The sequence below is a fragment of the Callospermophilus lateralis genome, chromosome 16 (assembly GCF_048772815.1).
Source record: "Callospermophilus lateralis isolate mCalLat2 chromosome 16, mCalLat2.hap1, whole genome shotgun sequence".
Taxonomy (NCBI): Eukaryota; Metazoa; Chordata; class Mammalia; order Rodentia; family Sciuridae; genus Callospermophilus; species Callospermophilus lateralis.
Window position 1 is genome coordinate 89937195 of NC_135320.1, and position 21467 is coordinate 89958661.

At 57.5% G+C, this 21467-nt stretch overlaps 1 protein-coding gene across 1 annotated transcript in view; it reads right to left on the minus strand.

The window, feature by feature from the left end:
- Positions 1-4063: 4063 nt before the first annotated feature.
- Positions 4064-21467, minus strand: part of Tsnare1 (t-SNARE domain containing 1) — a 197150-nt gene continuing 179746 nt past the window's right edge. Inside the window, exons 10-12 of the mRNA XM_077105567.1 lie at positions 6431-6543; positions 5691-5792; positions 4064-4223 (exon numbers count right to left, since the gene is read on the minus strand). Coding sequence (XP_076961682.1) covers positions 4064-4223; positions 5691-5792; positions 6431-6543 — 375 coding nt within the window. The remainder of the gene's footprint in view (positions 4224-5690; positions 5793-6430; positions 6544-21467) is intronic.

The following is a 21467-nucleotide window of genomic DNA, read 5'->3' on the forward strand; positions in this document are numbered from 1 at the left end:
TCAGGGTCCAGTGGCCTGGGGCTCCTTAGCCTTGCGTGAACAGGTGCGTGAGGTGGGCCAAGGGGGTCCCGCCTCACTGCCTGCTCTGTTCTGTGGAAGTAAACCAGCCATCTGAGACGTGTTTGTTCTCTGAAGCGGAGCTTAGCCAACACCCCATCCAAACCGTAGAATCCAAAGCCTGTTCTTCTGGAATATGGGAGGCCAGGGAGACCAGGGGTCCTTCCCACAGGAACTGTTTTGAGAAATGGTACAAACTGCTCACTATGAGCGGTCATCGCATGCAGAGGTGCCTGACGCCCCACAGACTGCTCATTCTCCAAAGGGACCACAGCCCTGCAGCCAGCAGGCGCCATTCCGCAGCACCAGGCACAGGAAGCCAGCAGGACATGCAGGTCTGCTAGTGGACACCAAGCAGGGTGGTCTCCACTCAGGGTCAGATCTGGTTTGTGCACTGGGGTCCCACATTGAGCCTGCAGGATGGGTAACATTGAAGATCCTACAGCCAGGAGACCCCCCAATTTGTCCCACCACCAGAGGGGCAGCCAGGCTCCTGTGGAAGGGCCTGTGACCATCCCAAACTGGCTTTGAGGACCCAGGTGGCAGGAGGCTCTGGGAGGTGTGAAGTGGGACAGAAGATGGTGTAGGAGAGGCTGGGCGGCCCCCTCTGCCAGCCTCCCTGTTCCTGGTGGTCTTCCAAGGAGCCTGCACAAAGGAGGTGGGCTTCCACTGGCAATGACAAAAGGCAGGCGCCCGCAGGGTTCTCTGTCCCCCGCTGTGGCCCAGGGCTGGGCCACACCTGCTGCTGGGAGCTTTGTCCTTGGGTGAGAGGGGACAGGCCAGAGGGGTGGGAGCGTGGCAGCAGAGGCCTTCCCTGGGGACTCTCCAGTGGTGGAATCATGGCCATTTCTGTCACAGAGCCAGCGCTGGACAGCTGTGAGAGCCATGGAGACTGACCCCTCCAGGGAGCACTACAGAAGGCAGAGGGAGAAGCCCAGTCCCAGGGCGGGTGACAGCCAAGGGGGTGGTCTCAGCAGACGGGAACAGCTAAGAGGAAACACAGGAGGGGGCCCTGGCTGCCGGTCCTAATGGCATCTTGCTGAGACTGCCAGGGTCTCCAGGGTCTCCAGACCGCACTGGGGAGGGGCTCTTGCTAAACAGACTCAGCGAGATTCTTGCCAAAACTGGGCTCTTGAGCTGTGCCTGTCCAAGGGGAGCCCTGTGGAGCATGGCCCTGAGAATGCCCACCTAAGGGCAGGGCCCAGCCCTGGAGGCCAGGTATTCCGTGGCAGAGACCACAACTGTGTTTCCCTCAAATCCAGGGAACAGGGAACGAGGTGTTTCCGCTAATGGGAGCCAACATCTGCAGCAGATGGCCCTCAGTCTGTGACTTTGCCCGGCAGGTAGCACAGATTTCCAGAAACACCACACACCAGGGCCTGGCAGCAGCTGGCCAGGCCTGTGTGAGGAAGGCCGTCTACATTATGATTCCAAAATTTCTTTTCTGGGATTTTGATAGCTGCACTTCCACACAGTTGGGTTTATATAATTATATGATGAAAATTGCTACAAATTCTTTGCTGAGACTGAACCCACAAGCCTCGCCCAGTGCCAGAGGTGCCCTGCCTTAAAGAAACATGAATTTGTAAGCAAAGGAATCTTCAGGTGTTGACCCAAACAAGCACAGCAATAGTGACAGCAATGGGGAGACCCTGCAGGGGACAGAGCAGGTCCACACAGAGGGCTCAACACCGGTGGTCAGCACCCAGGGAAAGGCATCCCAAGGTCAGCCGGCAAACGCGGGGGCGTTCTGAGAGCAGAGCCCAGGCTGGCGGGAGAAGACGGAGGCTTCTGTGCGGAGGGCAGGAAACCACTGGGCAGCAGCAGAGGCCATGGGGCTGGAGAGCGGGTGCTCAGTGGGAGGAGCTGGTCAGGGTGCTCAGGAGAAGAGCCTAGAGGAGAGAAGCCACGGGTAGGCGTAAAGACAGAGCCCGGGGGAAGGCGGAGGTCACAGCAGGGCAGGGATGAACCCCCAAACTCCAATGGGGGCCTCAGAGTGGCCGAGCCTGTCAAATGCCACGGGAAGCCACGAGAAGTCCTCCCTGGCTGAGAAACAAGAAAAACGCAAGACTGAGATCTTCCCGAAGCTACCAAGGAGGGGAAGCAGGCGACCCAGACAGCGCACAGAGGTCTGCAGGAGAGAGCGTGGCCGCCTCGGAGCTCGAGGAAAAGGGCTGTGAACCTAGAATGAGTGTTCGGCAGAGTCGTGGCTTAAACATGATGATTCAGGAAAGTCCACCGGCACCCGAGGCAGTGGACCTCTGTAAGAGGCAGCAATGCCCACCGACTGGGCGAGAGGGAGCTGGGCAGAGGGGCCACACGAGGGCAGCCAGATGATCGCGTCAGTCTCCTTGTCACCTTTTGAAATAAAACAAAACAAAGGAGTCCGTGTCTGGAGGAAAGACAAGGAAAGAGACCTACAATAGGTGGAAGGAAATCGCAGCATGACTGGTCGGGGTGGAGAGACGGCCTGTGGGTACGGATCCGCGTCCTGCTGGGGGGACAGGCGGGCACAGCCTCCACTCTGCCTGGGCCCTCCCTCACCCCCCCCCCACACACAGGGCAGACGCTGGCCGGGGGTGAGCAGGGGTGGACACACACAGGTCTGCCCCGGGGCTCGAGAGGGTGGAAACGTGCAGTCCCTGTGGCCTTGGTCCCTGAGGTGCCAAAGCTGGCCCCACTCCAGGTGAAGGGACTGCAGTGGCCAGCACAGAGGTCCAGATTCACTCAGGCTGGACAGAGAAGGTGAGACAGAGCCAGGTCCACTGACCCAGCTGAGGAAGGCAGGTGAGCACGTGAGCTGTGCTTCCCGGGGCTGGAGGTGAGTGGGAATCAACCCAGGAGGCTGCTCCCCACTCTCCAGGCCAGACACAGAGGGGAGCTGGGCCAGGGGTGGGGCTAAGGCTGTGAGCACCCCTCCTGCTGCACCACAGGGCCCAGAGGGAGGAGATGACCAGTGGCTTCTACCATCCCCCTGGCTTGGCGGGGACTCCAGGAGCTGACTCCAGGACAGCACCGAGGGTCATTTCCTACTGCCCACCTGTGTCAGTTTGTAGAGCGCTGCTACCCTGCTCCCTGTGTTCGCTCCGTCCCAGTGAGTACCTCCCACGAGCTAAGCAGTCTTGGGCTTGGGGACCCTGCCTCGGGGGGCATGGGAGTCCTGCAGGGGCCTGTGAATACGAGGTAGGGCTGCAAACTGAGTGCAGGACCAGCCAGAGGGGCCCAGGCAGGCCTTGAGCACCGCAGCCCCTGCTCCGTCCAGTGGAGCTGGTGGGGTGGGAGCTTCCCTCCTGCCGGGCCACGCCTTCCCCGTCCACTCCTCCAGTCCTGGCACCGGATTCTGGAGTCAAGGTGAGTGCTGTTGGGTTCAGAGTCAGGGCTTCCGAGATCCCCTCTGGACCCGTTTAGCCCACAGGTGCAGAAGCTGAGGCAGAGGGGACTGTGACAAGCACTGCCCTCCTGCAAGCTCAAGCTGCTGCCCCGGCCTCTGCTCTGCTGCTCTGGATTCAGGAAGAGCTGGAGGGGTGGGGCTGGCGGCCAGGCTCAGAGACGGCCACCTGCCTTCTTCTCCTCGGAGCAGCTGTGCGGCCTGGGGGCCTGGGACAGGGAGCTGCTCTCTGGGGGCTGGTCTCTTTGCAGAGGTCAGATGCCTGGGAACTGGATCAGCCGAGCCTTGAGTCCTCCTTGGACACCTTGCGAGGGCAGGCTGCTGGATGCGGGACTGGCCAGGGCAGGAGGTGGGCCGTGTCAAGGTTTTCCCTCTGCTCCTGCCAGCCCCAGGGCTGAGGGGGCTCCTGCAAGGCCTCCAGAGACCCCTCGGCTGACAGCCACCTGGGGCGGGGGCCCTCCTGGCCCTGAGCCAGCCCCACTGAGTTTCTAGAAGGAGAATCTTATTTTCCAAGACATGGAGGGACATTTCTTCTGTTTGGCAAAGTGACTGGGGACATTTGACGGCGCATATGTCAGACGAATGCAGCAGAATTAAGTGGGGTTGTTGCCTCCGGGTTCAGGGGCAGCTCTCCACGCTCTGAGGTGCTCCTGGCAATTGCATGAGCTCTGGCCGGTCCCGCCGCAGGGCCGCCCGCTCCAGGCTGCTGACAAAGTGTGTGTCAGCACTTACCAGGTTGATCTCTGGCCCCAGTGGCCGTTTAATGGCCAGGCGGGCCCTTGTGGGTCAAATGCCACGTTCAACACTCCAGGCCCCACACTTAGTGCCTCGAGGGACTTGAGAAGCACTGGCTGCCCATGCAGGCTGGCCCTCGGCACCCTTGGTTTTCAGGGGAGGAGGACGTCCTGACCACGCGTGCACCACGTGGACTCGGTCAGCAGCTGACCCCTCAGTAGCACATTGGCCCTACCCACCTGGAGCCACACTCCCTGCAGCCCACGCCCAGGGTGTGTTTGCTCTGGACTGGCCACCCTGTTGGCTCTCCAGGTGCCTTCCACCTGCAGCCTGGATTTGGGTTGCCCTTGGGTTGGCACGACCTGTGGGCTGACGGGCTGATGCCCAAGCTCTGCGTGGATGTGTCCTCTCCCCTGCCAGCCCCCCCGACTCACAGGCCTCGTCCTCCTGCCTGAAGGCTGAACACAGGCCAAGGCCGAGGCCCCACGTGACCCCAGGGCTCCTGGTGCAGCCCGTCAGAGGCCTTTCCTGAGAGTGAGATCTGGCCAGGGTAGAAGGAAACCCCTGCTCTGTGTTGACACTCCCAGGAAAGGGCTATTCCAGGGCTTCCTCATCTCCGTTTTGTGGACAGGGCCCTCGGAGAGCAGGCTGCCCACAACAGAAGCAAGGAACCCGAGGGAGGAGGCAGAGGGGGACCTGGGAGGTGCAGCGAGGTGCCCAGGCTCCTGGAGCTCCCTGTGCAGAGCCTGTGTGGGGGTCCCAGCTTGTCCACCATCTGGGGCACTGGGGTGCTATGCCTGCCACCTCTGGGCCTCAGTTTCTTCAGATGCAAAATGGACAGGGCCCATCTCAGGACTGGCAGGACATGTGGGCATCGCAGGTGGCTGGCACACTGCCATACTCAGGACATGCTGCTGCGACGTTCTTCCACTGGCTTCATCCTCTGCTCTGCAACCTTGACACGAGGCCAGCGCTGGGGAGGGTCCTGGGCTCCGACATGGAGTAGCTAATGGGGAGGAAGTCTTGACCAAAGTGGCCATGGGGCTTTTCAGAACTGAAAGCTGCAGAGACCCCTGCAGCTGCCCAGGGGCTGGGAGGGACTCAGGACACGGGAAGGGCCTGCTGGAGGTCATGGCAATTTGGGGTCTGGAGGCCAGGGCCCACACCTTCTGCTGACCAGCCTGCACTGGGTTCTGCTGGAGGCTGTTGGCAGGTGGGGATGTGTCGATGCTCCATGTGATGATGGCAGGGCTGGCCGGAGTTGGCTCTCTGACCCAGCAATCCTCACTTCCTTGCCAGGACCCTGCATCTGCGCAGCCTCCGATTTCCATCTCGTTCCTCCTGGAAGCTGGTGTGGCTCTGCTGTGCCGAGGGCCAGGTTGATGCCCACTCTGGTCTCCTCGGTTGGTGGCCCAGCCACACCCTGCCCCCTTTCCCCCTGGGCCACGCTGGAGCCTGTGGTGGCCCAGCGGACCTGCTGTTCTGATTTCCCTATTTCTCATTTTCTTACTTTGAGGATAAGTCAGGAGATCCCTGCATCACCAGGCTGCCAGCTCCTGGGACAGCAGAGGGCGTAAACCACACACCCTCCACCACCAGCCCCAGGTCAGGCCTGAGGGCACGGACAGGCGCTGGACACCCCCCACAGCCAGGAAGAGGCACGGAGCTGCAGGCAGGGGCTGGGCGCTCTCTGCCACCCCACAGCTCTTCCCAGAGAGGCAGGTGGTCCTGAGCTGTGGCAGCACCGTCCTGGGGTCCAGCCCAGGCACGGCCGCAGCTGCGGGATCTGGTGACTGCCCTGAGCCCCGCGGGGCCTCAGCTGCCCCTCCAGGAGCGGGGTTGATGCTGCTGCCTCGCTCGGGGCGGCTGGGGTGCATTCTCTACTCTGGGGGCCCTTGTGGTGCTGCGTGGAGGGTCAGAAGGGAGAAATGGTGCCAAGCGAGAAGAGGGAGGAGGTGGTCAGTGGGACGGAGCCCCTGGGCTTGCGCCTGGTTCTGCTGTGACTTGGACTGTTGAGATGACCATCTCATGGACGGGGACTGACTCGGCTCCACAGCGAGCAGGGAGGGCACCAGCCCAGAGCCATGGGGTCCTTCAGCCACTGTCCCCGCTCTCCCCATGTGGGTGGCAGGGAGGACAAACACTAGCTCCATCCCCTGGCTTGGTGGGGACCCCAGGAGCTGACTCCAGGACGGCACGGAGGGTCATTTCCTACTGCCCACCTGTGCCAGTCAGTGGAGCTCTGCTAACCCTCCGAACATCAGCTTCTGGCAGCAGAGGGCTAGCAGGCCCTTGTTCGGGCAGAGTCCAGGGAGGGCCGCTGTGGGCCAGGGGGGGTCCGTGCAGCTGCTGGGGACAAGGGCCTATTCGGGGAGGTCCGCAGGGTCACAGGCCTGGGGTCAGGCCATGAGCCAGGCCAGGGCCCTCAGGCGTCTGGAGTCATTAGAAAGCAGGTTGCTGGTCCCCACTGGGGGCCTGTGGGGTCGAGGTGGGCCTCAAATTCCCCCGGGGGGACCGAGCACCAGTTGGGGTGGCGAGAGAGTGCCCACGTGTGAACAGAGGGAGGCGGAGAGGAGCAGGAACTCGGAGGGGGCGGCCGTTCACCAGCACCTCCTGGTCTCGGGCTCGCCCGGCGGCCATGAACATTCCCAGTGAGTGTGTGATTACGTGTGTTCATCAGTGGACACGGTCCAGCACTGTGGCCATCCCGCTGCCCCAGAGTCGGGGCTCTATGTGACTACGTTTACCGTCTTAACCAGGTTGGGGGCCCAGGTCAGAGGCACCAGGGGACCCCCCTGTGTGCAGCCCCCCCCCAGCTCCAGAACTTTCTCCACTCCCCCAACTGTTCTGTTTAACCCTGGCCCCCTCCCTGCCCCAGCCTCTGGTGACCTCATGCTAGGGGACTGGCCCCTCCAGGGGCGGGCACAGCGGAAGTGCTGGGCGTCGGTCCCTTTGCGGCTGGCTTGGGTCACTGAGTCCCCAGCTTCCCGTGGTGGGCGGATGGGGGTCTCCTTCCGTGGACGCCGAGTGGTCCTCCTGCTCGTCCTGCCTGGGCACAGAGGGCGGCGTCCTCTCAGATTCTCCGTCAGTGCCATTATGCCGGCCGCGTGCAGGTGCGTCCCGTGTCCTCCTGCCTCTCCCACCCCTGCTCCTCTGGGCACCGAGGCTCAGGCTGAGTCCCTGGAGGTGGCAGCAGGCTCCCCTCGGCCTGGCCATGCTGGAGGCTGGACTGGTCCCCTGCTCACTGTAGGAGGCTCGCGTGCGTTTGCTGAGAGCCCCTTGGCCTTTCAGGGTGTCCCTTCCCAGCAGGGTCCTCAGGGTGGGGTGGGGGCCCGCCTGTCCAACCAGGACCCTTTGGTGAATGTCCTGCTGCTGCCCGGGACACCCGGCTTCTGACTCCGGGGGTGATTAGCCTGAGCCGACTGGAAGGCGGAGGGCCCTGGGGCTGTTGCCGGGCTGGGCTCTTCGTCACCCGGTGCCGCTGACTCGTCTCCGTGTGTGCTTGGCATTTGAGGTTCCTATTCTGGGACTGTCCTTTCATGTCCTTTGCTCGTTTTCTGCGTGTGGCTTAGTGTTTTTCTTATCGGTTTGAGCTACTTACATATAATAAGCAGCTCGTGTGGTGACTGTCACAAACGTTTCTGCCTCTCCTTGTCTAACAGCCTCTGGGCACTCCGTCTGGACATATGGACATGCACTTCCGTGCTATCAGATACTTGCTCTGCGCGGCCTCCTTGGGTGCCTACCAGGGAAGTGCACTCAGGATGGAACAAAGGAAAATAATCACAGGTTTTATGAGGGCTTTCCCTTCATTAAATATATATATGTATATGTTGCTTGTGTGGAGTTGAAAGTGCACTTTTCTGCTGCCCTTCCACGTTATGGAGGCGGGAACGGCCCTGCTCTGTGATCTAGTTCTCCCACTTGGCTGTGAGCAGGTCCCAGGAGGCACACGGTGCCCTGTTCCTGGGGACCACAGGGCAATGGAACATGGCACCTGGCCAGAGGGTGGAAAGTGCCCACCTGAGAGAGGAGCAGGACGAGGAGAGGGACTCTCAGGGCTGGGGGAAGGGGGTTCCATCATGCCCCCAAATTTACTTTCCTGGAACCTCAAATGGGTCCTTGTGGAAGTAGGGTCCTTGTGCTGTAATTCAGTGAGAAACCCCAGACAAAATCCCTGGGCGGGTGAGCCCTGGATCCAATAAGAAGAGGAGAGGGGAGGTGACACAGAGGGCAGTGGCCAGTGGTGAGGGGCAGAGGTGGAGTGACGTGGCCACCAGAAACAGGAAGGTCAGTGACCGACCCCCTAAGAAGAGAGGGAGTGTGGCCCATGGCCACCTCGACTTGGGCCTCGGCCTCCAGAACTGTGAGACAATAAGTCTGGTGCCACTCGGTTTGTGCTTCTGTGTCACAGCAGCCCCAGGGGACACAGAGACACCAGGAAGAAACCACAGTAGAGACGTGGGGGCCCAGAAGAGAGCGAGCCCCTCCCCGGCCCTGTCCTGGCTCCAGCCTGCAGACCTCTCTGCTCCCGCCTGTCGGGGCGCCATCCCACGTCTTTGGGCGGAGTCTGGGTAGGGCCTGCGTCCGTAGGAAGCACATCAGGCTGGCACACCGTGGGCACAGCTCTCAGCAGCCAGTCCCAGCCCTTCCTGGCCACGTCCCCTGCCAGCTGAGCTGTCTTCCGCCAAACTAGTCACCTCCTACTGGCCACCCAGTTTGGCCGTTCTTTCCATATTCTAGATACATGTACTTTGATGTACCTAGATACATGTAGTTTCAAAAATCTTCCACTGAGTAGGTGACTCCGTCCTCTTGACAGGATCTTTCACAACGTTTTAAAGCTTCCCTGAGGTTCAATCCACCAATGGTTCCCCTGTAGGTCATTTTCAGTGTCAAGTCTAGGAACTCTTTGTCTATCCAACATCTAAAGGTTTTCTCCTGGGCTTTTTCTTTTTTCTGTAGAATTTTCATTTTATGTTTTACCTTTAAGTCCACAGTCCCTTTTGACTTGATCTGGTTTAGGGTGAGAGACTCGAGCTGAATTCCACATTTTGCCGTGGATGTCCACCTGGTCTACACCATTGGCTGACAATCTGTCCTCCACTGAGGGATTTGAACCTCTGCCAGAATTCTGTTGAGCCTATTTTTGCAAGTCCATGTCTGGCTTCTCCATTCTGCTCTGTCCACCTCTGCGTTTGTCCTTCTGTGGCCCACAGTCTGGAAACCGCAGATGTACAGTGGGTCGTGAAATCAAGTGGACCTCACTTTGTTCTTTTCATTTTTCCAGACTCCTTTAGCTCTGCCAGTTCTCTGGCCTTTCCACATAAACTTTAAAATAAACTCATCTTTTTTTTTAAATGTGATGAGACTCTAATATGAACTGTATTAAAACTGTACATAAATCAGAAAATAGGTAACATCTTTACTAAGTTAGATTTTTCAATCCATGGACATGGTATGTCTCTCCATTCCCTTCATTTCTTTCATTAGCTTGTGTGAGGTTTTCGGTCTAAAAATTCATTGTTTTGTTTTATTTAAACCTAAGCATTCTATTTTTAAGTGACTGTAAATTGTATTATAGTTTAAATAAAAATATCCATGTGTTCAAGGATATTGTGTTCAAGAAATATTGATTTTTGTATGACCTCGTGTCCTGAAAGTTTCTGAGTTCATTAGTTCTATCTAGATGGTTTCTAGTTTATTAGTTCTATCTTATTTTGTAGGTAATTTGATATTTTCTAAATAGGCAATTATGTTATTTGCAAATAGGATTTCAGTTTTAACTTCTTTTCTACTTTGTAGAACATTCCTTTCCTTGCCTTATTGCACTGGCTAAAATTTCCAGCATTATATTGATTCTAAGTTATAAGAACCAACATTCTCACTTTGTTTCCAAACTTAGGGTTAGATTGATCCATTTTTTTCCCACCATTACTTAGTGGCAAAATTGTTCACTATAGATTTTAATTGATTGCTTTTTTTCAAGTTGAGAAAGTTCTCTTCTAATTTCTATTTTCTGAGAATATTTATCATGAATGAATATTAAATTTTTACAGATAATTTTTTTGGCATCTATTATTTTAATCTTATTTTTTTCCTCCTTAGCATGTTCAGATAGTGGAGTATGTTGATTAATTTTTAAATCTTGAAACTGTCTTGAACTCTTTCTATGTCTTGGTTTATAATTTTTTAATATATTACTGAATTATGTTTACTTATATTTTGTTAAGGAATTTTGTATTTGCATTCATCAGGACTATTGGTCTGTAGGGTTTATTGTTTTGTTTTGTTTTTGTATTGTATTTCTGGTTTTGGTAATTCTAGCTTCATAAAATGAATTAGTAAGTATTCCCTCCTGTGCTATATTCTTGAAGAGATGATGTAGTATTGGCAATAATTCCACTTTAAACACTTGTTAGAATTCTCCAGTGAAGCCCTCTGGTACGGTATATTTCCTTTTGGGGAGTTTTTCGATTATTTCCCTAATGCTACGGGGTATTGAAATCACCTGTTTGTAGAGGATGGGTCGTAGAAGGCCAGGCTTTTCAAGGAACTGGCCCACCGTCTCAGGTGTTCCTACTGCTCCTCCATCACCCTTTAGATGTCTGCATGTATCTTTCCTCTCTGATATCGGTAATTTGTGTCTTCTTTTTCCTTTGTAATTCTTTTTAGAGGTTTATTAATTTTATTGATCTTTTCAAAGAACAACCTCTTTGTCTCATTGATTGTGTTGATTGTTTTTCTGCTTTCAGTTCCATTGATTTTGGTTCTTGATCATCTCTTGCTTCCGATCGTGTTGGGTACTTTCCCTTTCTTTTTTAGGTTTCTGAACTGAAATCCTGGATTATTCATTAGAAACTTCTGATCTTTTCAGATCTCTGAATTCAGTGCTACAAATATCCCTCTCTGTACTGCTTTGTCTGTGTCCCCGATTTTAATACGTGGTTTTTCAGTATCACTCCATCTCACTTTTTAGCTGACGTAATGCACGGTTTAGAAGCGTGATGTTGAGTTGCCCAGAGTTTTGGAGATTTTCTCTCAATTCCATTGTGGGCAGAGAACACATCCTGCACAATTCTGGGATTTGCTGGATCTGCTGAGCCCTTGTGTGGCCCTGGACATGGTCCTCCTAGACACGTTGCCACGGTGTGGGTGGTCCTGTGCCCTCGCTGCCTGACGTCCGGCGTTCTGCCGGCTGTTGGGAGGGGCTCCAGGCATCCCCCTCTCATGGATGTGCCGACTTCTCTTCTCAGTTTGTTCAGTGTTTGCTTCACACACTTAGCCGCTCTGTGGCCGAGTCCCTTAGGGGTTGAACTCTCAGACGATAATGTCCCTCTCTGTCCTTGGCCAATTTCTTTTCTATGAATCTTTTTTTTACCCTGGTGGTCATAGAGTCCCTCCTCCCTTGGCCTGTCTTCCGTTCTCTGTACTTGGAGGCTGGGCACATGCTCAGTGTTGGAAGTGGGGCCGCTGCTGCAAGGGGGGGTGGGCAGCTGCACGAGCCACAGGTCTCCCCTCCACCACCCAGAGATGGCCTCGTTGCCACCAGGCCATGGTGCGCCTCCTCAGGCTCTGCCACATGGGGGTGGAAGCCCAGGCTGGTGGTTGCAGGGGTGCCCGCACGGAGCCCGGCCGCACTCCCCTGGGCCGTCCAGGACTCCCTTCCTGGCTCCGTCACTGCTGGAGATAGCCTCCTTGGTGCTGCCCACGCCCGGCCAATGCAGCCCCTCTGGGGACATGGGGCTCATGGCGAGCATTCTCTGTGGGACCCAGCACCCAGGCCAAGGGCTCTTGGCATGGGGTAGTGGGCTTTGGCCCTGCCAAGGGGCTGAGTGGCTCAGTCCGTCCATGTGCAGATCCAGGAGCTGGTGCTGCGAGCAGGGGAGCCTGCTGACCTGGGGGACAGTCCCCACCCCCACCCCCTCTGTGCCAAGGGGCCAGGGCTGACCAGTGGACATGGACCCCGAGGCTTGGCAGGAAAAGGACAGGTCATGACAAAGGCAGAGGCTGGCAGACAGCCTCATCCACGTGTCCCTGCTCAGCTCTGCTGGGCACTGCTCTCCTCTGTGGCAGCCAGCCACCCCCAGATCTAGAGACTGAGCCCAGTTCCTCCTGGCACAAGCACTGGCAAGAACCGTCCGTTGTCCTGCCTCTGAGCATCTGGGTCCTGCTCCCTCCCCACGGCGAGCCACCGCCCACACTGCAGCCCACCAGCTCCCCTGGCCTCCCTCTGTCACCAGAACTGAGCCCTCGGTTCCCCTCACCCCTGCACAGCCTCCCGGGGCCTCAGCACCAGGAGGTTCCTCCAGAGGCCGACTGGCCATGGCCCTGCCTCCTGCCTAGGACCCTCTGGAAGTCCATGCTCTTGGTGGTTATGCAGGTCCTAAAAGGCTCATCCCCGTCTTCTCCACCCCCAAGGCCACCCTCCCTCCCCCATGGTCCTGCATCAGGACCCTGCTATCCTTGAGCTCAGAGCGCTTCCTGCCCCTCCCCTGGCCTGAGGACCTCCCTGCCCACCTGCCTGACTGGCCAGCCCTCCCCAGCCTCCACCTGGGGCTTTCCTGCGGCCCTGCCCTGCCCCGGCCAGAGGGCCTCCTGGGCAGGGCACAGCTGGCCCTGCCGACACCTGCTGCTCACTGGCCGTCTCCCCCTGCGAAGGAAGCGCTGGAGGGTGGACAGAGGGGAACAAAGGACTTGCTCCCTTAGAAACTCCAGCTTGATAGGATGAAGGCCGGGGTGCGGGGAGCCAGTGTGTGATGGGGACACGGAGAGTTCCGGAGACGGAGGCTGGGGCTGTTTGCTCAACCGTGGAACTGATCTTAACGTCACCAAATTGCACTTAAAATGTTTAAGGTGGTGAATTTACATCATGTGTATTTTACCAAAATAAAGTTAAAAATCATGGTGAAATAAAAGACACAGGGGAAACAAGAAGACTTTAAAATGTGTGGCTCGGCATCATTCTCAACTCTATTTATAGAAATCTACCCGGAAAAAAAGGATCCTTCAGGTCTGGCACGTGCACGGTGCTCCCAGGAAAGCCGGAGACACCTTCCAAGGAGCAGCAGTAAACAAACTGCAGCTCAGATACTGGGCGTATTCGTAGCCCTGCAGGATGACGTTTATGAAGAGAGTATAAAGTCAGTATTTTCTATGATAAAATAATTAGGGAGACAAATAGGAGCCAAATTTTAAATACAACAACTTTTTAAACATGTCTTTATGCTTAGAAAATAAAGTGATAGTGAACCATCTGAGTTTAATAGTTTGTACTTGGAAGCTTTGGTTTATTTTTGCTGTTCTTCAGTTATGAGTTTATAATTCTGTGAAAATGAAACTTAATGTAACTGAATCGTCAACTGAAGTTAATAATTCTAACCAAAGTTAATAATTTTCACTATTTTAAAGCCAGTTTATAGACTTATTTAAATGTTGTAAGAAGAAAGAGGCAGGGGGAGGAGGGGAGAAGTGGGGGGCACTGCCAATCATCAGACCCCTGCACCCCTAAGAGAGCTGTGGGAAGGGGCATGATGTGGGGACTGGCCTCCAGGCGCAGCCACGGCAGGACCAGGCCACTGCTGCTCTGTGCCCAGTCTGGCTGGGTCCAGGGTGTGACATGAGAGGTTTACGGAATCCCTGACCCTGAGCAGGGGGGAGGACCAGTGCTCCCTGACAGACCAGGACCCCAGCCAGCTGCTCAGGCCTGGACGGGCCCGACACCCCAGCCATCCTGTCTCACGACTCAGGAGGCCCTGGGGCTGCTCCCCATCCTGCAGGTGAGCAGGTCAGAGACCCAGCAGGTGCCCAGGCTGAGAGGGAGGACATGCAGGGCTGTGGGCCCCAGGAGGCGGTTCACCTGAGCCCGGACCAGAGGTTAGCAAAGCTGGCCTGGGTGGAGCTGGTGGCAGTGACACAGGCCTGTGACCCCGCAGCTCCAGAGGCTGAGCCAGGAGGATCCTAAGCTCAGCACTTAGCGAGACCCTGTCTCAAAATAAAAAAATAAAAAGGGCTGGGGTGTGGCTCAGTGGTAAAGCTCCCCTGGGTTCAATCCCCAGTACCAGAAAAAGGGATAGGGGATGTGGCCGGAGCAGCCCTGGCGTCCTCCTGCAGCGGCCTCTCCGGCCCCTGGGGGGACATAGGAACACCCGGGACCCTCATGTCTCGGCTCCCAGCTCAGAGGAAAGAAAAGTCACCGGGCCACAGTACAAGCCCTGTGCCACGGGCTCCGCTGTGTACCCCATTCACATCCTGAGGTCCTACCCACTGGACCTCAGAGTGTGGACTTACCCAGAGATGGGGCCCCGAAGGAGGAGATTCAGGTTCCACAAGGTCACTAGGGTGGCCCTGATCCAGTCCACCCCGTGTCCCCACTTGAAGAAGAGATCAAGACTCAGACTCGCAGACACAGAGAGATGGCCCAGGAGCCAGGCCTCAGGAGGAGCCAGGCCTCCTGCACGGTGCTGGGGCCCGCCCTCCCCTGCTGCGGGACAGCCCAGCCGAGGCACAGGAGCCCGTCCCTCACTGCCCAGCAGCCTCGGGGACCCCTGTGTTCTCCCTCCCTGCTGCCCCCAGTCTGTCTCCACACCCACCCACCCCAGCCTGGGCCCAGGGTGTGACCTTGTCCTTGATTTGGGGAAATCCCCGGGTCTCTGCTTCCAGAATGATGGCTTGGCTTCCCAGGGGGTCGCGGCAGGTGGAGGCCCCGGGGGTCTGGCACACAGGAGCAGCAGGTCTGCTGTGGGACGAGCCCAGGAGCCCCCTGGAACAGGCACTGAGGACAATGTCCAGGTGAAACGAGGGGCAGTGGACAGGGTGGGGGCCGTGCCAGGCCTCTGAGCACCTGCCCTTGAACCTGAGGTGCTGGCACCATATTTCTGCTCACAGACAGGGAAGCCACCGGATGACGAAGTCAGCCAGTGTGGCCAGAAGAAGAGGTCGGGTACGATGACCAGGCACATGGATGCCCACAATAATGTGCTGCCAACTGCTGGTGGGCATGAGTCTTTCCCGTGCCAGGTGTGCAAAGGCCCCGTGGCCAGAACCAGCCCCATTCTAAGGGGGTGGACCTCGCGCTGCCCACGCCAGCACCCCCAGCGCGCGCGGCTTCCTCCTCCAGGCCCTCCTGCTCCAGGTCTCCGCGCTCAGCCCTTCCCGCCGCGCTGCGTGTTAGAGGGAGAATGCAAGACGCCCACTGGGTAAGACCCGGAATCCACCATGTGACCCTGAAGGAACAGGTGGTGACCATGGAAATAGCACACAGGCCACGGGTCCAACAGGGCTGACGGCCACACTGCCCAAGGAGCTCCTGCAAATCAGCAGCAGGTCGCCCAGCTGAGAAATGGGCATCTCTCCAGAGAGGACCGCCCAGCGGCCACCGCGTGTGTGTGAAGGTGCCAGCGTCCCTGAGGGCGTGGAAGGCCACCAAAGCCACATCTGTGGGGCTGGGGCTGGGGCTCAGTGGTAGAGTACTTGTCTCCCAGGAGGCCCTGGGTGCGACCCTCAGCACCACATAATAAAGGTGTGTCCATCTACAACTAAACCCCCACCGTGAGGATGGCACTGCCCGGCAGAAGCCGACCGGCAGGGAGGGTGTGGAGACGCCGAGGCTGGCAGTGTCCTTGGTACAGCACACGGAGAATCCCCACGCACGGAGGTCCCTGAGAAGTCAAAAACAGAACTCACACGTGGCCCAGCTATCCCACTGCTGGGGACATACCCAAAGGAAACGAAGTCAGCATCTAGGAGATCCACACTCCACGTCCACCGCAGCAGTCTCCATGATACAAGATACGGAATCGACCTTGTGTCCCTCAGCAATGAATGGCTAAAGAAAAATGTAGTAGATGTACCCAGTGGAATACTATACAGCCACAAAAGGTGGCATCCATCCTATCATTTGCTTCAACACGAATGGGCCTGTTGTGAAATAAGCCTGTACCAAAAGACAAACACCCCAAGATCTCACCTATGGGATGAATCTAAATAGTTGGACTCTGAGAAAGACCATGCTGTGGGGTTTCCAGGGCTCGGGGGAGGGGAGGGGAGCTGTTGGTCAAAGGTATGAAGCTTGCTTTGTGCAAATTTAAGAATTCCCAGAGGTCACTGCACGGCATGGAACAGACAGTCAGTAGTCCTGTAGCTGGACTGGGACATCCACTAAGAGGGCAGACCTCATCACGTGTTCTTGTAAAGGAAAGAGGAGGGGAGGGGAAGTTGTGGAGGGGGATATGTTTCTAGCCCAAGGTGCCAGGGATCACACGTGCATATTCACCTGCAAGCTCACCGCGCAGCGCTCTGCATCCCGACCACGCCTCCACAGAGCTTTTCAGAAGAGGGGCAGAGCTCCGAGCCCTGCACGGTGCCCATCTGTCACCTCCAGAGCAGGGTGCAGCCCGTGTTGCTTCAATTTCATACAAGAAGCATGTGTTCGCTTCATAAGCAAAGGTGCATTTCATTTAAGGATAAATAAAATTCAAAGCCTTTCCCGGGCTGTTCAGCTGTGGCAGATTCTGTGGTGTGGCCCCCCTGCTGTGGCAGACGTCTAGTGGACAGTGTGACTGACACCCCCCAAGACCCAGGAAGTTGAGCCCTGGTCCGTGGCGAGTGCCCCCCACTCAGCCCGTGAGTTTCTCTCTGTAACCCACTGCAGAGCCACCCCCGGGGGCAGGTGGCCGGGCCCCGGGACAGGAGGTGGAGGGAGAGGACCAGGCGCCCGTCCATGCACAGGAAGGCTCCAGGCCACTGCAGTGAGCCCCCTCAGATGGCCTCATTTTCAGTCAGGTCAACGGGCTCCGTGAACAGGAGCAAGAGGACGGAGGGTCAGGGGCTCAGCAAGGCTGGACTTGGTCTCTCAGCTGCTTGCTCGGGAGGGGACCGTGGCCTTGGTGTGCCCCTGGTGCTCACCGGGAAGCTGACCGGGATCCGGAGGCGCCCAGCCCCGTGTGCATGGGGAGAACCTGACCACGGGAGAGGGACTGGAGGCCGTGGGGAGCACTGTGGCCAACGACTGGTCCCCAGAATTAAGTAGAATCACGTCCTCCTTCACTGCAGAAGCTAATCTCAGATGTGGCGGATCCCCGCGCTGCAGAACAGAACTCCAGGAAGAAAGCGTTCGATGGTATCTTGTTAAATTTGAGATAGGAAAGGATTATTTAATTAAATAAGATCTGAAGGCCCCTGGCCTTCAAGGAAGAGTCATTGAAGCTATTTTAAAATTAAAACAGCTTATAAAAGGAAAAATGGCAGCACTGGCCAGGGACGGTGACGGCGGTGCCCGGAGCAGACAGGACGCGAGGACCCTGCAGAGTGAGTACCTGCCAGCAGGAGAGTCCCGCGATGTGGAGCAGAGGCTGAGGGACCAGGGTGACGGTGCCCGAGGAGGAGACAGGAGTGTGAACTCACACCCTCCCCCACTCAACCTCTCGCCAACCAGAGGCCAGGCCCATGCCCCCCAGGACCCTGACTCCGAAGGGAAGGGGGTGGGACCTGTAAGGCTGCAGTGCCCACTGGGACACGAGGCCACTGGGTACTTGAGGACAAACCACCAGCTGCTCCCCGGGGCTGTCCAGAGATCACAGAGACGCAGACACCTGGCCAAGCACAAGTGGCCCGTCCAGCAGAGCCTGAGGCCCCTCCACGGCCAGGAGGCTGCACTGGCTCAGAGGCAGGCACCTGGGCCTGCAGGTCTCCTCCTGGGCTGCCAGCACCTGGGCGGCCCCACAGCTCCGGCTCGCCCTGCACCACCAGGGAGGGCAGGGCTGCGGGGCTGAGCGTGCCTGCCTTACCCTGCCTCAAGACGGAACACGGGGTGTCATCAGGAGCCAGTTGAGGGGCCTCTGCACTCCCCAAAAGATGAGAATAGGAACGAGCTGCCAAGAGGAGGGTGTGTCCCGTCCCAGGAGCCAGGCTGCACGTCCTGACTGGCCACTGCATGGAGGGCTGGAGCAAGGCTTGGCAGGACAGAGCGGGCTGGAGCAGGCAGGGTGCGGAATGCCTGCACAACTGCGGTCTGAATCTGGGAGGCCCTGAGAGGGCAAGACCCTGCTGAGGGACGGCACCTGCAGTTCTGAGTGCCCGGCGACCCCGGTGAGGGGCAGGCGGCACAGGGCAGAGGATCCTGGCACAGGCACAGGAGCATGGGCTTCGGCACAGCTGCGACACCCCAGCTCCCCAAAATCCTGCTTGAAGTGGATGTCCACCAAGCAGCTCCACACCCAAATCTCCCTTGAGAACTAAACTAATTTGGTTGGAGTAGTGATACTCTGAGAGTTGAAAATTGCTCTGTCCCCAGCCACCCTTGGAGACGAGGGTGGTGCCCAGGGACTGTCCTGTCCTCGTACGGCTGGGCGGACAACTTAGTAGGCTGGGTTTTCTAGAGGAAGAGAACCAGCAGGAGATGGGAGAGGTGGAGAGAGGAGACAGGGAGAGAGAGGGGTAGCCTCATACAGGAGGCAGGGGTCAGGGCCAGGGCCAGGGAGCTGGGCAAAGCAGCGGGGTGCTGGGTTTGTGCCTCTAGTCTCTCTCCCTGCTGCGAGGAGCAGAAGCTCACAGCTCCTGTTGAAGCTGGAGTGGCCCAGGGTTTTCACTCCCCCACGGCATGTGGCTCACGCGAGAGATGCTTACACTGAGGCACCTATCACTGCCACCCGCTGGGCTTTGGCCAGTGGTGGTGGGAGAAGGAGCCCTGGGCAGCTGCCTCTCTAGCATGGGAGCACGTGGGCAGCCTGACCCTACACCCAGCCTGCAGCCCAGCAGGACTAACCCAGCCACACCCCACAGGGCACAGACCATGAGGCATCCACTCCCAGGCTGCTGACAGGGGACCCAGGTATCAGGCAGCATCTAAGCAGGCGACACGGGTTCACCCAGGGGAGGAGGGACGCAGGAGCCTGGCCCCAGAGAAGGAGGAGGCAGTCCAATCCCCAGAGTGTCACTGCTGCGAGAATCTCAAGAATTGTCTCTCCAACACCAGCATTTTACCGGTCGAAGCGACGCCCACAGTTCTGCTAAACTGGGGCAAGGAACGGGAAAGAGAGCGCGGGGGCTGGTGGTGCTGAGGTCTACAGTTCCTGCCACGGGGAAACCGGGGGTGCTTCAGGACAAGGACCATAGGACCCAAAGGTCTGGGCGCCGTGGCCTGTGCGGTTCCGGGCAGCCTGTGAGCCACGGGCACCCACTCGCTGTGGTCCATGTCTCCACGAGCCATGCCCGATGCCTTGCCCAGCCTGGCCATGCTCTCAGAGTTGCCGCAGTGGAAACACCCCCTTTCTGCTCGCCTTTTGTGGGTCTAAAATAAACATGTGCCCTGAAGATAAAGGAAGAAATTCAAAGCTGTGTCTAATTATATATTAATAGCACAAAAATGCGCTGGCTGGGGGCGTGTCAAGAAAAAACAGTGAGCGCAATGAGACTCCCAGGAAGGCTGGGGGGGGGACTGTCCACAGACAGCTGCTCCTGGGGCCAGCCGTTGCCTGGGGCTCAGGTCCCTGTCTGAATGCACAGGAGAGAAGTAGGACTAGGGGTGTCCATGGTTCTTTCTGGTTCCCCATCTTTTAAGTCATTAAAAGAACCCCAAGAGCCATGAGTTCCGGGCCATCTTCTTCCTCTTGATGGCACACCTCTGCTTGGTCCCTGGGGTCTCCTCCCCACGGAGAGCCCCTGCTCTCCCTTTATTCCAAGGTCATCCATGACAGGGGTCATGTCCCACCTCCCATGAGCCTCCTGACTGCTCCTGCCCCACTTCCCATGAGCCTCCTGTCTGCTCCTGCCCCACTTCCCATGAGCTCCTGACTGCTCCTGCCCCACTGCCCATGAACCTCCTGTCTGCTCCTGCCCCACTTCCCATGAGCTCCTGACTGCTCCTGCCCCACTGCCCATGAGCCTCCTGACTGCTCCTGCCCCACTTCCCATGAGCTCCTGACTGCTCCTGCCCCACTGCCCATGAGCTCCTGACTGCTCCTGCCCCACTTCCCATGAACTCCTGACTGCTCCTGCCCCACTTCCCATGAGCTCCAGACTGCTCCTGCCCCACTGCCCATGAGCTCCTGACTGCTCCTGCCCCACCTCCCATGAGCCTCCTGACTGCTCCTGCCCCATGCCTCCTACCACACTTCTCCTGGGGCCACCTCACCTGTGCATGGTCAGCAAGGTTTTCCAGACACCACTGACCCTGATGGCCAGAAACCTGATCCCTGTCTGGCTGTGACACTTGGGACCTGGCCCGTGACTCTGCACTCTGAACTCCCAGGTAAGGACCCTCACTACATGGTAAGACAGGGTTGTCATGGTGATTCAACCAGGAACCACGTGTGGGTAACACCACACAAGATGGCCCCCAGGACTGGCCAGGGTGGAGCCGTGGGTGTGGATCTACTGCCACTTAAACAATACAAAAATAGGCAAAAAGTGTGGATTCAGGATACTGGACAGCAGGGAGCAGGGTGGGACCAGGAGAGTCAGGAGTGGCCAGGGGTACCTATAGCTAGCTCAGCCCAGAGCTAGCTAGAGAGACTGCCCAGGCCGCAGCCCTGCAGGGAACCAGGCAGAGCCCTGGGCCGGGGAGGGGAGAACCCGGGGAGACCAGGGTCTGACCGCCCTGGAGGAGCTGGTCAGAGCGAACACCAGCTTGCTGGGGAGTGGTGTCACCAACACCATTATGCAAGGAAAACCCTGCCAAGGCGGGTAAGAAGTGCCCCAGAGAATCCGAGGGGAGACGTCGCCCAGCAGGCCAGAGACGCAGCAAGCACACCAGAGGAAGAGGTCCATGGCAGTGGCTTGCAACTGAGGAGCTGGGCACCTCTGCCCTCCCAGACACCTCTAAGATGAGAGATGGCCACCAACTGGGAGAGAGTAATTGTGAATCATGTGTCCACTAAAGGACTGGACTCAGAATGAGCAAGGAACTGGAGGCCCTCCACAGTGAGAAGACAAACCCCACACTAACCACAGGCAAACGACGTGAAAAGGCCGTCGCCAAAGACCTCCAGATGGCAGATACGCGCGTGGAAAGATGCTCACAACCGCAGTCACTGCGGAAATGCAAATTAAAACCACACGGAGAGGGTGCTACACATCTATAAGAATGGCCAAGATTAGAAACTAAGCCTCAGAGCACCAGATTCTGGGGAGCAGGTGGGGACACAGGAGCGGCCCCTTATCACCGACGTGGTGTGGCGACACCCCTGCTTGGCAGGTGGCAACGGGTCTACATGGTAAAACACAGCCCTGTGCTGAGACCAAGTCCCTCGTCACACCCTCCCTGTTTACCTGATGAATCGAAATTTGT